Below are 12,808 nucleotides of genomic sequence, written 5' to 3' on the forward strand. Positions count from 1 at the left end.
AGACTCAACCAGCTGTTAAACTTCAAATATACTGAACGGAACATAAAAAGTGTCATGGCAAGATTCGTACGTGCATACGTTGCTTTTCCCTTGACTATTGCATTTTTGAGCAACATTTATTTTTATGTTATTTACTCTTAGTCGTATGTTTACAGTAGCTTCGGATATTATTAGGTTTTATGTTGGACTTTCATATAAAAAAGGAAATGCGGAAAAAATGGAAGGAGTCTATTTATTTCAGAGTGAGTCTTTATTGTCAGTACTTGGATCCCAGTGTCCGGTGAACAAGTCCGCCCCCTGCCATCCAATCAAAACGATTTTCCCCTTAACAACTTCAATCTCGCTATGCATTAAATAACAATTAACATGTCTCTTGATGTGGAAAATAAGGTCAATTACTCTCTCTCTCTCTCTCTCTCTCTCTCTCTCTCTCTCTCTCTCTCTCTCTCTCTCTCTCAGTGGTTCCCCTCAAACCATTTTAAAATTCCATTTCATGCATTGTGGGTTATGGAACTGTCATAGAAATTATCCCTCCCCTCCCAGAGAATGAGGATTATTTTACTTGACAGACTTTTTTTTCAACCTTCGTGTTTTCATCTTGTTTTCACAAAAGGAATGTCGTACAAATCATATATTCGAAGTAATAATAATTTTCCCTGAGTCACCATTTGACTCATTTGCCGTGTGTTTACTCCTAATCTCTTTTGTGACGTGTCACTTTCATAGTTGATAGAATCCATGTTTACTTGCTCACTGTGTCATGATATTTTTTTTTACTGATAGAAAAGCCTTCAGGGAAAATCTCGTTGCAGGTCATTTTGATGAACTTCCCCCCCAAACCCCCGCCATGAAGTGGTCTTTCTGAAACGATGGGGAAGTTGGACGTAGAGTAATTGAAAGTGACTGGAATATAACGTAAAAATACAAGATCTTTCATAATGCTTTTGGTAGTGTCTCACAGGGAAATTGATGTCCGTGAAATTAACAGCAAAGGCTGATAACTGAATTAACAAGTTCAACACAAAACGGAGAAATGTGACTCGTAGATGAGAATATAAAAAGTTAATATTTTTTATCCTTACTGTGAGTGTATTTTCAGAACAAGAGTTACAGGCAACTAACGATTTTTATGCCTGTGCAGAATAGACACAACTATGTGAAAGAGATGTGTCGGAGATAAATAATTCCTTACTTAGGTCATGGGTATGTCCTTGATACATTGATTTCCATTCATTTCATTAACATTATAGTCCATTTTGTGTTGGGGCACCTCTACTTGGAAGAATGAATAATGGGCAGAAAAATTAATGTAACTAATAAAAGGAGGCCAGTTGTGTTAAAGAGAATGAAACTGTATGAAATGACTAAATCCTGCCGCATTTTGCACGACTTGTGGGACTTGTAGTCACCACAAACTTATGATATTTTTTCCAATCGTTGCTTTAGGTACAAAACAAACCTTGATTATATATATACTTAAATCTTTAATAGATGAAGACTCATGTCAGCCTCCAAAAATACTTTATGAAGTTTCATCACTACTACATATTTACCGTATTCTTTTGCCTTGCTATGGTTTCGATATTCCTTGTAACATTTCATGAAACGTTTCATTCAACTTTTCAGGGGGGGGAAGTCTACTAACCAACTGACGCCATCTTCAAATAATATGGTTGTAAAGCATGAATTGAATAAGGAAAAAAAGATAAGAAAAAAAAAACAACGCTTCCTGAACGGCTTATATACGTCAAGGAAAATTGTTAACCATTATGTACTTGAAAGTGACATGCTTCTTTTGACATTCGACCTACATGCCTGTCTGTCAGGATTTCATTTAAATTTTACAATACATCGCCCCGGCCTCTTGGTGACCAGACCGTATGGAAGTGTGCAAAATGCGCCCGAAGCTTCTTGGATCTTCGGAGTTGAACAGTGAAGCTGTGAGTCACATGTGTTTCGCATTTAGCAGTTGTACGATGCGTTTTAGAGTAAAGAGAAGCCTCTATGTACTATGTGAACCTCTTGTTAAGGTACATTTAACTATTAATGAAGATAGTTATCCCTTGTTTGAATAGCCTTTGACCTGCGATTGCCTCTATGTGTGCACACGTGTGTGTGTGCGACATTTTAACTGATTAAATTTGATGTCTCCAAATTGGATGCCCGATATCTATGTTGAATTTTAGATGAAAGGGCCATAACCAACCCTTTTTTGTGTCCGCTGTTACACTATAAATACCAGGACACGGCTGAATCCGCCATGATTATTAGTTCCCTTTCCTCTTTCGCGCAGTTCTTGTGTAAGGTTTTCAGATATTTAAAAAGATCAGTATCTCTCAGACGCCAGCTCGAAAGACCTGTAGTACCATGAGTGCATGCACGCTCACGCATAGCATACTGAATTTATTTCTGTGTTCCCCTTCTGAATGATAAGGTGATGAGATATTGATATGAATAAGTTGTTACAGAAAGGCAGAGAGGTAGATGTGTATATTTGCAAGAATCAACGATATATTAACACGCCGCAAAATCGCATGTATTGTTATTTTTCGTTATTCGTAGGGACATATAGCAGAGATTAACAGTAGGCGTTCGTCAACGACGGACAAGTGAACTGAAAATGTTAAGAAAAAAAAATTATAATCATACTGGTTTTTTCCTTTCAAGTCGAACTGGGCAGTTTTCATCTTTCCCACGAAAGCTGTGCGATGATAAGGTGGCTGAAGATCATTTGGTACGACGTGCTTGGGGAAAGCCCCAGGAGTGAGTGGGACCTGGCATGCCTGGTGGTTGGGCGGGGGTTGGGGTTGCGGGGGGAGGGGTTGGCCACCCAAAGCTCCGCCGGTAAAATCACTTGAGCGTGTGCGGTTTGGGCCTTGATTTGAATAGAATTTACATATGAATCACAAGAGTAATAGAGAATTTTCATGCGAGAGAGACACTGGTATTGTTTCCTCTCATCTTCCTCAGCCAGAATGTCGTCGCAAGTGGCTGGAGAATGGGAGGCTCCGTGTTTCATTAACATCCAGCGAATTAATGAAAACTGGGGATTCCGTTTTCTTAGTCGTCGGCAGCCATTAATAGACCGGCGCGTTTCCGGGGAACTTGGGCTCTTGCGAAGAATGGGATGGGGTAACTTGGAAAACAAGCATCAGGACTTTTTTCATACGCAATTTTAACTCGATTTTATTTTCACAAGTTCTTCCATGTTTTTTTAGTTAATGAAAATCGATTGTAGTGAACCAGATATGGCTTTTTTTTCAGTATTTTGTTTGGACAAATTTGCATACGGGACCATTGTTATAAAGATTTCCAGTAGGAAGTGTGATTCACTCCATCGTGTAAGATATTAAAAGGGTCATTGAGACATTACGCACTCATGTTTCTGACCACATTCCTCAGAAACTAGTCACTCCTTTGTCTACAGATGTTAACAATCCTTACTTACATTAAGAAAACTTTTGTTCGAACACACTCACACACAACAACAACAACAACTACAACATGCGGCTATTTCCTATAGCAGGGAGTGGCTTCCTGGTTAAAAGAATAATCGTGCCACATTCATAATCGAACTGCCGAAAACTTTTGTAACACTTGCTGCTTCATACACCTACTGCACACAGAATACTCACCAGCACCATGCACAGTCTTCCAGCGTACACTACGCCATTCACCCTTGTCCTGGTGCACTCTCTCACCCTCATACTTCCTTTATGTTGAGGCCCCTCCTTTTAAATACCTCACTTATTCCATCTACTCATTCCTGTTTTGGACTTCCTCTCCTCCTCCCTCCCAGAAATTCTCAAGTCTATGCTCCTTCCATCAACTTATCAGCCTTCATTCTTTCCACATGCCCATGCTATTTCAAAACTTAAAGATCGAGCCTTTCACCTATACTAACCCTTCTACCAATCCAACTCATTTCTAGATGTCTTGCCCTTTCCATTCTCCTTATGCCACAAATACTTTGTACACCGTTCATCTCTACAGCTCCTCTCATTCACATTCAACATCCGCACTTCACCACCATTGGGTAGAGTCGGTTCAACAGTGCCTGCACAGTCCAACTTTGGTCTCCATAGACATTCCTGTTGTCCTGCCAATCTTTTGATACATCATGCAACCCTTCTTGCTTCACCTCTTCTGTAACTCACCTCCTCTGTGTTCTCAACATTAATAGAAACTTTACTTCCAGATACTTATAAAAATCTGTTGTTTGCATTCTCTCACCATCCATATTAATATTCACTGTTCCCTATTCGTAGTTCCCATTTACCCTCATAATTCCCTCCAGCTCAGAGTAACTATTAACTTTCTCCCCTTGCAAACGTTCTCAGGCTCTTGTTCTAACCTCTGAAATTTCTCTTCACATTCCTCAAACAGCATTTTATCTTAAGCAATCATCAGCCATTCGACAGTCCATTCATGACTCATCATCTTATCCCACAATTTGCATCTAACACCTACAGCCTTTCCTCTGATTTCTCCCATCACTCCATTCTTAAAGATATCAAATAGCCGCAGAGACATAGCACACCATTCTCTCAGCCTCATTTTTACAGCTAACAAGTCACTCTCACACAAGTTCTGACTCACACTGCGCTTCCCTCATAAAACCTAATATTGCTTTCAGCAATTTACCATATGTATCATGCATCCTCAGTTATTATTATTATTATTATTTATTATTATTTATTTTTTTTTTTTTTGTCTATCAGTCAACCTACTCGACTGGGTGGTTTTTATAGTGTGGGATTTTGGGTTGCATCCTGCCTTCTTAGGAGTCCATCGCTTTTCTCACTATGTGCGTGTTTCTAGTAGCACACTCTTCTGCATGAGTCCTGGAGCTACTTCGGCATCTAGTTTTTCCAGATTCCTTTTCAGGGATCTTGGGATCGTGCCTAGTGTTCTTATGATTATGGGTACAATTTCCACTGGCATATTCCATATCCTTCTTATTTCTATTTTCAGGTCTTAATACTTATCAATTTTTTCTCTGTCTTTCTCATCTTCGCTGGTGTCCCATGGTATTTCGACATGAATGAGTGATACTTTCTTCTTGATTTTGTCAATCAACGTCACGTCTGGTCTATTGACACATTATCACCCTATCTGTTCTGATACCATAGTCCTAAAGGATCTTTGCGTGATCGCTTTCTATCACTCCCTCAGGTTGGTGTTCGTACCACTTATTACTGCAGAATAGCTGTTTCTTCTTGCACAGGCTCCAGTGGAGGGCTTTTGCTACTGAATCATGCCTCTTTTTGTACTGGCTCTGCGCAAGCGCCCGACATTCGCTTGCTATGTGGTTTATGGTCTCGTCTTTCACATTGCACTTCCTGCGTATGGGTGAGATGTTATTTTCATCTATTGTTCTTTGGACATATCTGGCTCTTAGAGCCTGATCTTGTGCCGCTGTTAGCATTCCTTCTGTTTCCTTCTTGAGTTCTCCCCTCTTTAGCCATTGTCATGTTTCATCACTGGCCAGTTCTTTAGTCTGTCTCATGTACTGTCCGTGCATTGATTTGTTGTGCTATTCCTCTGTTCTGTCTTTCATTCTCCTGTCTTTGTATATATTTGGGTCTTCGTCTACTTTTATCAGTCCTTCTTCCCATGCACTCCTTAGCCACTCGTCTTCAGTGGTTTTCAGATATTGCCCCAGTGCTCTGCTCTCGATGTTGACACAGTCCTCTATACTTAGTAGCCCTAACACGAAAGGAAAGAGGGAGAGGGCTGCTAAGCATTTATTATTATTATTATTATTATTCAAAAGATGAACCCTATTCATATGGAACAAGCCCAGAGAGCCATTGACATGAAATTCAATCTTCCAAAGAATATGGTGTTCCTTTAAAAGAAGTAACAGAAGATAATAGGAAATACAGGAAAAGGTCAGTCATTAGAAAAGAAAAATCAATTAACAAATTAATAAATCAATAGATAAAAATGTATGTTAATTAAAATACAAGGAGAATCATTACAGGGTAGTTATGCATTGCATCTTTGCTTGAACTTTTGAAGTTCCAATTCCACAGCATCCTAAGGGAGACTGTTCCACAGTTCAGTGGTGTGAGGAATAAATGACCTCCACATTGCCTCTTTATCATTTCTGTTATAAGCTTTCTCTGGTCCATGTATGTAACCTACAGCTTTTTCTCCATACCTTCCTTCAAACCCCTCACATAACTGTTTCACAGCAAGCACCTGATTCATACAGTTGCAACCGGTATGGTATGTAAAGCCAATTATTTGTACTCCAAAGAGGTGTCTGTAAGCCTAAGTACTCACCTAACTGTGCAAAGCAATGTCCATGATCCCATTCCTGATGGCACTAGAAAGACAAAGAAATGTTAAGCAGAAGTGTAGGTTGAGTACCCCACCACAACCACACCTTCCTACCTGGTACATTGAGATGCTAAGAGTTGCATCTCTGAGGCAGAGTTTGGAACATATGGAGCAGACTTTAAAGTCCTTGCTCTTAGGATCAAAGTCAATTCCACATTATGTTTAACCTCATGTGCCCCGGTTTTTAATTGGCATCTTAGAGGGGTTACCTATCAAAGCTAGTTCCTATTGTTTTTTTATGAAAGAAAATTATGCTAATTTCTTAGAAAACCATCAGTAATAGGGCTCTAGTACTACTGGAGAAAAATGGTTAAAGAAACAAGTACTGTACAGTACAGTAGCTGTATTTTGTATTTGTTCACTTCACAGATTAAACAGAGATGGGCATTACTGTACTCTGATCTTGTGGGCTTTTGTCTCTAATTACAATAATTCCTCTTCAGATACATTCACCTGTGCCTTCACAATAACCTATTGGAGTAGTCTGGGAGATACACGATAATTAACTTTTAATTCTGTGCTATTAGCTGGTGTTATTATATGTTGCTGGAGATGCTTCAGATGTACCTTCTAAACTATCTTTGTTTTAAAGACTTGGTTTTTCACTTGATTCAGGTCAGCAATTACAGAAAAGGAACTTTCAAAGTAGTTTCCTCTGCTTATCACAAAAATACACTTTAGGGACAATTAAATCCCTCAGTGTCTTGGAGGTCATTAGCTTGTCGAGATAGGACTGAACACTAGGAGCAGAGCTTGACATGAGTTTCATTATTGTTGACCTTATCACCTGTCTGAATATTACAGGATGCTGTCCATCCTCATCTTCCTTCATATGCTGGGAGAAATCCAAATTGTTGGTAATGTTACATTTGGTTCACCTAACAAGGGTCAGTCCTTGACAGAAGAAGAATAAGGAGCATATGAAAGGCAAGAAAACACTAGCTAATTTAGTTTAGATCAACTACGTATGATTGAATTTTGAGAGCCAGATCTAAGTAGTTACTCTCAGATGGTATCTGCCCAACAAAGAGTAGGAGTCTGGGGGATCTGTAACCCTCAAAATTATAACTAAAGTAACCATTCAGAAGACCTAGGAAGCATGGAGAAATACTTGATTTTGTACTTGAGGGAAGTCTAATAAGCTGGCAAGGCATAGCAAATGATGAAAAAAATGTGACCAAAGCTTGTGTGTATCTGAACATAAGTGTGGGTTCTTTTGTTGCCAGGGCATCTGATTCATAATGGCTTCCTAGTACTTATCTTACTCTTTGTCATTTCCTTAGCAGTTGGAAGTAGGTAAAACCTATCTCACACATTTCTCTTATGAATAGTATCAGCATCTACATGGAGAGGGCTTCAGCAAGGAAATCCCCCCCCCAAACCTAGAGAGGTGGAACTTAAGTGTTTATCTCAGTGTACAGGTAAATCTCTCAGTAATGCTTTTTCTAAAAAACTTGTGTACTAAAATGTTACAAAAGCAGCTTATTAAAATATATATGGTATTAAGTACTGTTTGAATGATAATTATGACTTGGTCAAATGATAGTTGTCAAAAAGGTACTCATGAGTAAACATCAGATGTGTATATTATGGGTAAAATTAAAAAGGTGATCACTGGCAGGCACTAGTCTCGAGTCTCTGTATCAGCACTGACTGACTCTTGAGCTACTTCCCAACATTCAGGTCATGTAATGCTAGTGTCAACAGAAAAAAAAAGAAGAATCCTCCCTTGATCTTTTTGGTTAAAGGTCCCATGTTTATAGCACACATATCACCTCCAGGCACAGTGAAGATTGGAAAGTTCGTTTCACACACATCTGATAAGTTTCCTTCAGTTGTCTATTGCAAGAGGTTGCTCACTGTGGTGCAGCACAAGTCATGCAAAGGCCGAGTGTAAAGAGACAAAAGAAAGCAGATTTCACAGGTACAGTTTCTGGACAAGAGGAAACCACCATAGTAAAGTAAAATAAAGGGAAGAATATATACTTTAACAAAAAATTTCACAAAAAATACGGGTAACAAAAAATTTCACAAAGAGGGGTAAATAATACTACAAGTGAAGCAGTGAAGCTTTCAAAGTCTTTGGATAAATTTGGACCTAGACTTATGATCAGGTTGTAGGCAAGAGCCTTTCTAGAGCATGCCACCTTCACCACCTACATACTCTAAACACCTTTGTCATTTCTTTATATGTAGAATGAAAAGTAGGCATAATGGCAAAAGTAGTGACCACAATGTACTATACCAACTGTGGGGAATTGGGTGCATACAATTTCCCATCCAGTGCAATACAGCAGTAGCCTTAATGTTAGCTAGTCAAAGAAGTTCAAGGAGAGAGAGACCATTAGGTTAATATGTTACTCATACACAAAGTCTGTAGGTAGGACTCAGCAGCGCCATTATGATGTTTTTCGTGAGGCGAAATGCTAGGCTAATTTTAAGTGATATAATTTACAGATAAATCTCTGAGACTGAATAAGTATAAAGTATGGGCTAGGTTTTGTTAGGAAGTGCATTAAATTATCATATAGGGTATGAATGTTGGCTTTGGGATCTCATGAATGTTCACTTGTAGATTATATTATAGGGTATGTTTTCAGATTTTGCTGCTTATTAAAAAGGTCAGACCCCCTAAAGGTCTGTTAAAATAAGTGCTACTGTATTTATTATTATTATTATTATTATTATTATTATTATTATTATTATTATTATTATTATTATTATTACTGTATATTATTAAGTTAACTACATACAAAATCAAAAGACTAGACTCTCATAGGTTTGCCATATATAGTGGTTCAACCAGGCCAATAAGTTATATTTTGAGACTCCCATATGAAATTTTCATAAATGAAGAGCAAATACTGAAGCAGATGAAAACCTACAGCTGGATTACAGTTAACATCAGCTAAGTATTAAATTTTATTTTTATAAATGGCTAATTGGTTTGATAAGACTTTGAATTTCACTAAAGTAAAATTGGAATGGTTTATATAACTTATTATTTTTCTTGTTTAATAAAGCTATGCACTTTAATGAAACAATATGGAAGGTCACATGTTTTCAGCACACTCATGAAATTTGAAATTGAAATGGATACAGCTAAAATGATACAACATGATGAAGAATCAAAACATATTTATTTTACTGCAATAAATTTCATTTCCAAAGGCAGCAAATACAAAGAGGGTGGTAGCAAGAACAAGCCATGTGGAGAGCTGTCGAGCATCTAGCTTCAAGTATGACCCACACCTGCTCTCTGCTACTTGCTGGCTCACACCCTGAGACAGTATGTGGTATCAAGAACATCGCAATAAATTACTCAGATGACACATGTTTTCTGTTAATAAGAAATTAAGTTATATTGTGTTCAACATCATCTTCCATGCTGACTCAGAATATGAGCCTCCTGTAATGGATAACCAACAGCACATATGGTTTGCAGGTCCCGTTATTAGAAGCAATGTTCTGCAAAGATTAGAACACTTAAGGCTCTAAAGGATATATCCCATGATGAAAAATGCCTGGAATTCCCTGCTCAAGTGATACACTTGGCTGGTTTTACGTTGAAATGGACAATTAATAACTTGTGTATGTGGTCCTTATCATGTTTTGTCAACTTGCCTCTGAAGTGCACTTCAAGATCAGCTAAGTACGGATTGAGAAGCTCTACTTACATGAAGTACTACAGGAGGCCTTTCTCAACAAGCTTATAGCTCTTGTGAAAGGTATTTCATTGTTTAGTAGTATATGTCTATTGTTGTACCAACATGACTGCAGTCTTTATGAGAAAGCTTTTGCTTTCATTTTCCTTTATTTTGTTTGAAATGTGATTAATAAAATTAAAGAAGCTGCAATTAGGTATATTAGGTAGATAGAAATTAACTGTCTCAAAGTAATGTAAAATTTCTATAAATTACCATTTGAGTGACGAGTGAGTCATATTAGTCATTTAAACCAAGGATGATATAAATATAGGAATTTTCAAATGGGATGCAATAAAAGCATTAGTTGAAAAAAATTAGCTAATTCATATACTATACAATTTCCTCATTAAAATTTGTGATTTTTCTCAACATGAGCTGGACTTTACGAGTCACTTGCAAAGACAGCCATTTAATACAGATTTAATACAGTGTAAGACATGCAACACTCAAATTTCTGATACACTAAGTCACTAACAGCATTGTGAATGTCATGAATTATTGGGACAAAAGTATAATGGTGAAATGATATCAGCAGTCATCTATGGAGGGCATTTTTACTACATGCCACATCTCAATACTAGAGGTACACACTTGGCATAATTGACAAATCTCTGTCCACAGAACAAAATAAGGTTATTTGTTCATAGGAATAGTGTTACGTATGAATTATTCACAGTTACACAAAAGAGCTGAGGCAAGACGGTTTAGCTGCAGCATGACTTATGCCATTTTCTGTACAGCCCAGTCATTGCCTTAAATACACTTTGTGGTGAAACATTTCATAACTTGAGAGTAAAAACCCCATAAGGTTCAGTGGCTCTTCTAGCTCTGTTTTGAAACATTATATCACATTAATATAATCACAAGTTATTATTCATGGTGTCAAATGTCCTTATCAGTTGTATGCAATGGTCTTGTTACTTATTAAAACCAGACAAAATAATGTGCTTATATAACTAAAGTCAATTTAATTCAATAACCACATGGATTATGGACTTGGACATAAATTATGAAAACTATGATAAAGCAGTGATGCCTACCAAGGACAATATAAAAGAAAATCAAAATGCCAAAAGATACAAGCCTTTCTACACCTATCAAAAGCCCATTCATAAACAGCTGTTATACAGCTTGTGTAAATTTGAGAATTTAATTTTAATTTCTTGCAAGCAAAACCATTTTTAAAAGGAATATGAAGATCATTTTTGAGAAAACAGTAAGGAACATACATAAAAAATATGTTTCTTACAAAAATGTCCTCAACTTAAAAATTACTGTACATAACCAATTCCACTTCCAACAAGTCAAGAACTAAAAATATAATCTCAATATCCCTAACCACATAAGAGTTGCATTATTTTCAGGAAAATTTAAGAGGATTTCTTCAACACTGTATTCCATATCAAATCCAAAGCATGTAAATAAAAAAAAAACAAAAATGAATACTGATATGTATAAAATAAAGCAATCAAGCTTTATTGAGAGCTATTCTTTTTAAAAAACTTAAATATCTGAATGAAGCATACTTTAAGTCTAATATAGTTAAATCTTTATCAGCACTCACAAAACATTACTCATGATAAAACAAAAATATCCACAATATTTGTTCATCATTTGTTCAGTTTCTGTAGTCATAAGTCCTTCAGTAGCATTGTTAGGTTACAGTATTTCAGTGATAATCTACAATCAAGTATAACATAAGGTTCCATCATAATGATAGCTTTACATCATTTATTATAAGTTTCACAGTGGGGAAGTCACCTTCAATGGTTATATATCAATGCAAGACTACAAATACGGTGTTGTCATCAATAGGAGAGGTGAAATATTTCAGGGAGAACCTTCATGTCACCAGCTGCAGCTGAGCTTGAGTACTTAAATACAGAACTGGTAGTAAGGCATACATGGAACTGGCCTAACCAGTTTAACTGCAAGCATCACATACTGGTAGGGAGGCCATCCCTTAAGCTCTTACCATCATCAAATCATTTAGTTGCCATTCACAGCTGGTTGATGAGACCTACGGGGCTGCTGTGGGGGGCGGCGCCCTGGAGACTGGCGAGCAGGAGTGCCCTCATGTCGTGGGGGTCGTCTACGTGGAAGTGTCCCTTCCCTACTCGGTGGTCGGTCAGGGTGACCCCGCCCACCTCCTCGACGACCTCCTTGATCCCCTCCAGCATTGCGTTCTACATTGTTACGCCCTGAAGGTTGAGGCTCCCAGTTTTCTCCTGTTGAGGCAGCCCAGCCTTCATCACCTCCCCAACTCTCATTGGCAGAAGTGCTCCAACCTTCATCAGCTGAGGTTCCATCACCACCCTCACCTCCACCTCCACCTCCTCGACGACGGAACTTTCGGTGTCGACGCCGACGCCTTTTGCCCTCACTAGTTACAGACTCTGGATAGAATGAAATGATTACTGTATTTGTACCACCACTACTTTTACCCTTCTGATAACTTAAAAATTATGTACTGTAAGCACAAGCCTAATGGAAAAATATCACATGTACATAAAGTGAAAGAAAAATGTAGGATTAAGCAACAAAATGTTTGGATTATGATGAGAACACAAGTAAGTTTATAGTGTACAATACAAAGAAGAGAATGACTAAGAAGTGTGTGTAGTTCAAATCCCAAGATTCCCTGAAGACTTTTCACACACTCATCAAAGAACAGCTTCACCTAAATCAAGTCCCTTTTGAAATACCCATTCCAGAATGCCTTAATACATAAGCAAGCATGGATTTATAGCCTT

At 37.8% G+C, this 12,808-nt stretch overlaps 1 protein-coding gene across 2 annotated transcripts in view; it reads right to left on the reverse strand.

The window, feature by feature from the left end:
• Positions 1-9,469: 9,469 nt before the first annotated feature.
• LOC136843333 (RNA-binding protein FXR1-like) overlaps positions 9,470-12,808 on the reverse strand; it is a 94,138-nt gene continuing 90,799 nt past the window's right edge. For both annotated transcript variants that reach the window (XM_067111620.1, XM_067111619.1), the window contains one exon: positions 9,470-12,451. In XM_067111620.1, coding sequence (XP_066967721.1) covers positions 12,045-12,451 — 407 coding nt within the window. In that variant the 3' untranslated portion in view covers positions 9,470-12,044. The remainder of the gene's footprint in view (positions 12,452-12,808) is intronic.

Source organism: Macrobrachium rosenbergii, chromosome 11 (assembly GCF_040412425.1).
Source record: "Macrobrachium rosenbergii isolate ZJJX-2024 chromosome 11, ASM4041242v1, whole genome shotgun sequence".
Taxonomy (NCBI): Eukaryota; Metazoa; Arthropoda; class Malacostraca; order Decapoda; family Palaemonidae; genus Macrobrachium; species Macrobrachium rosenbergii.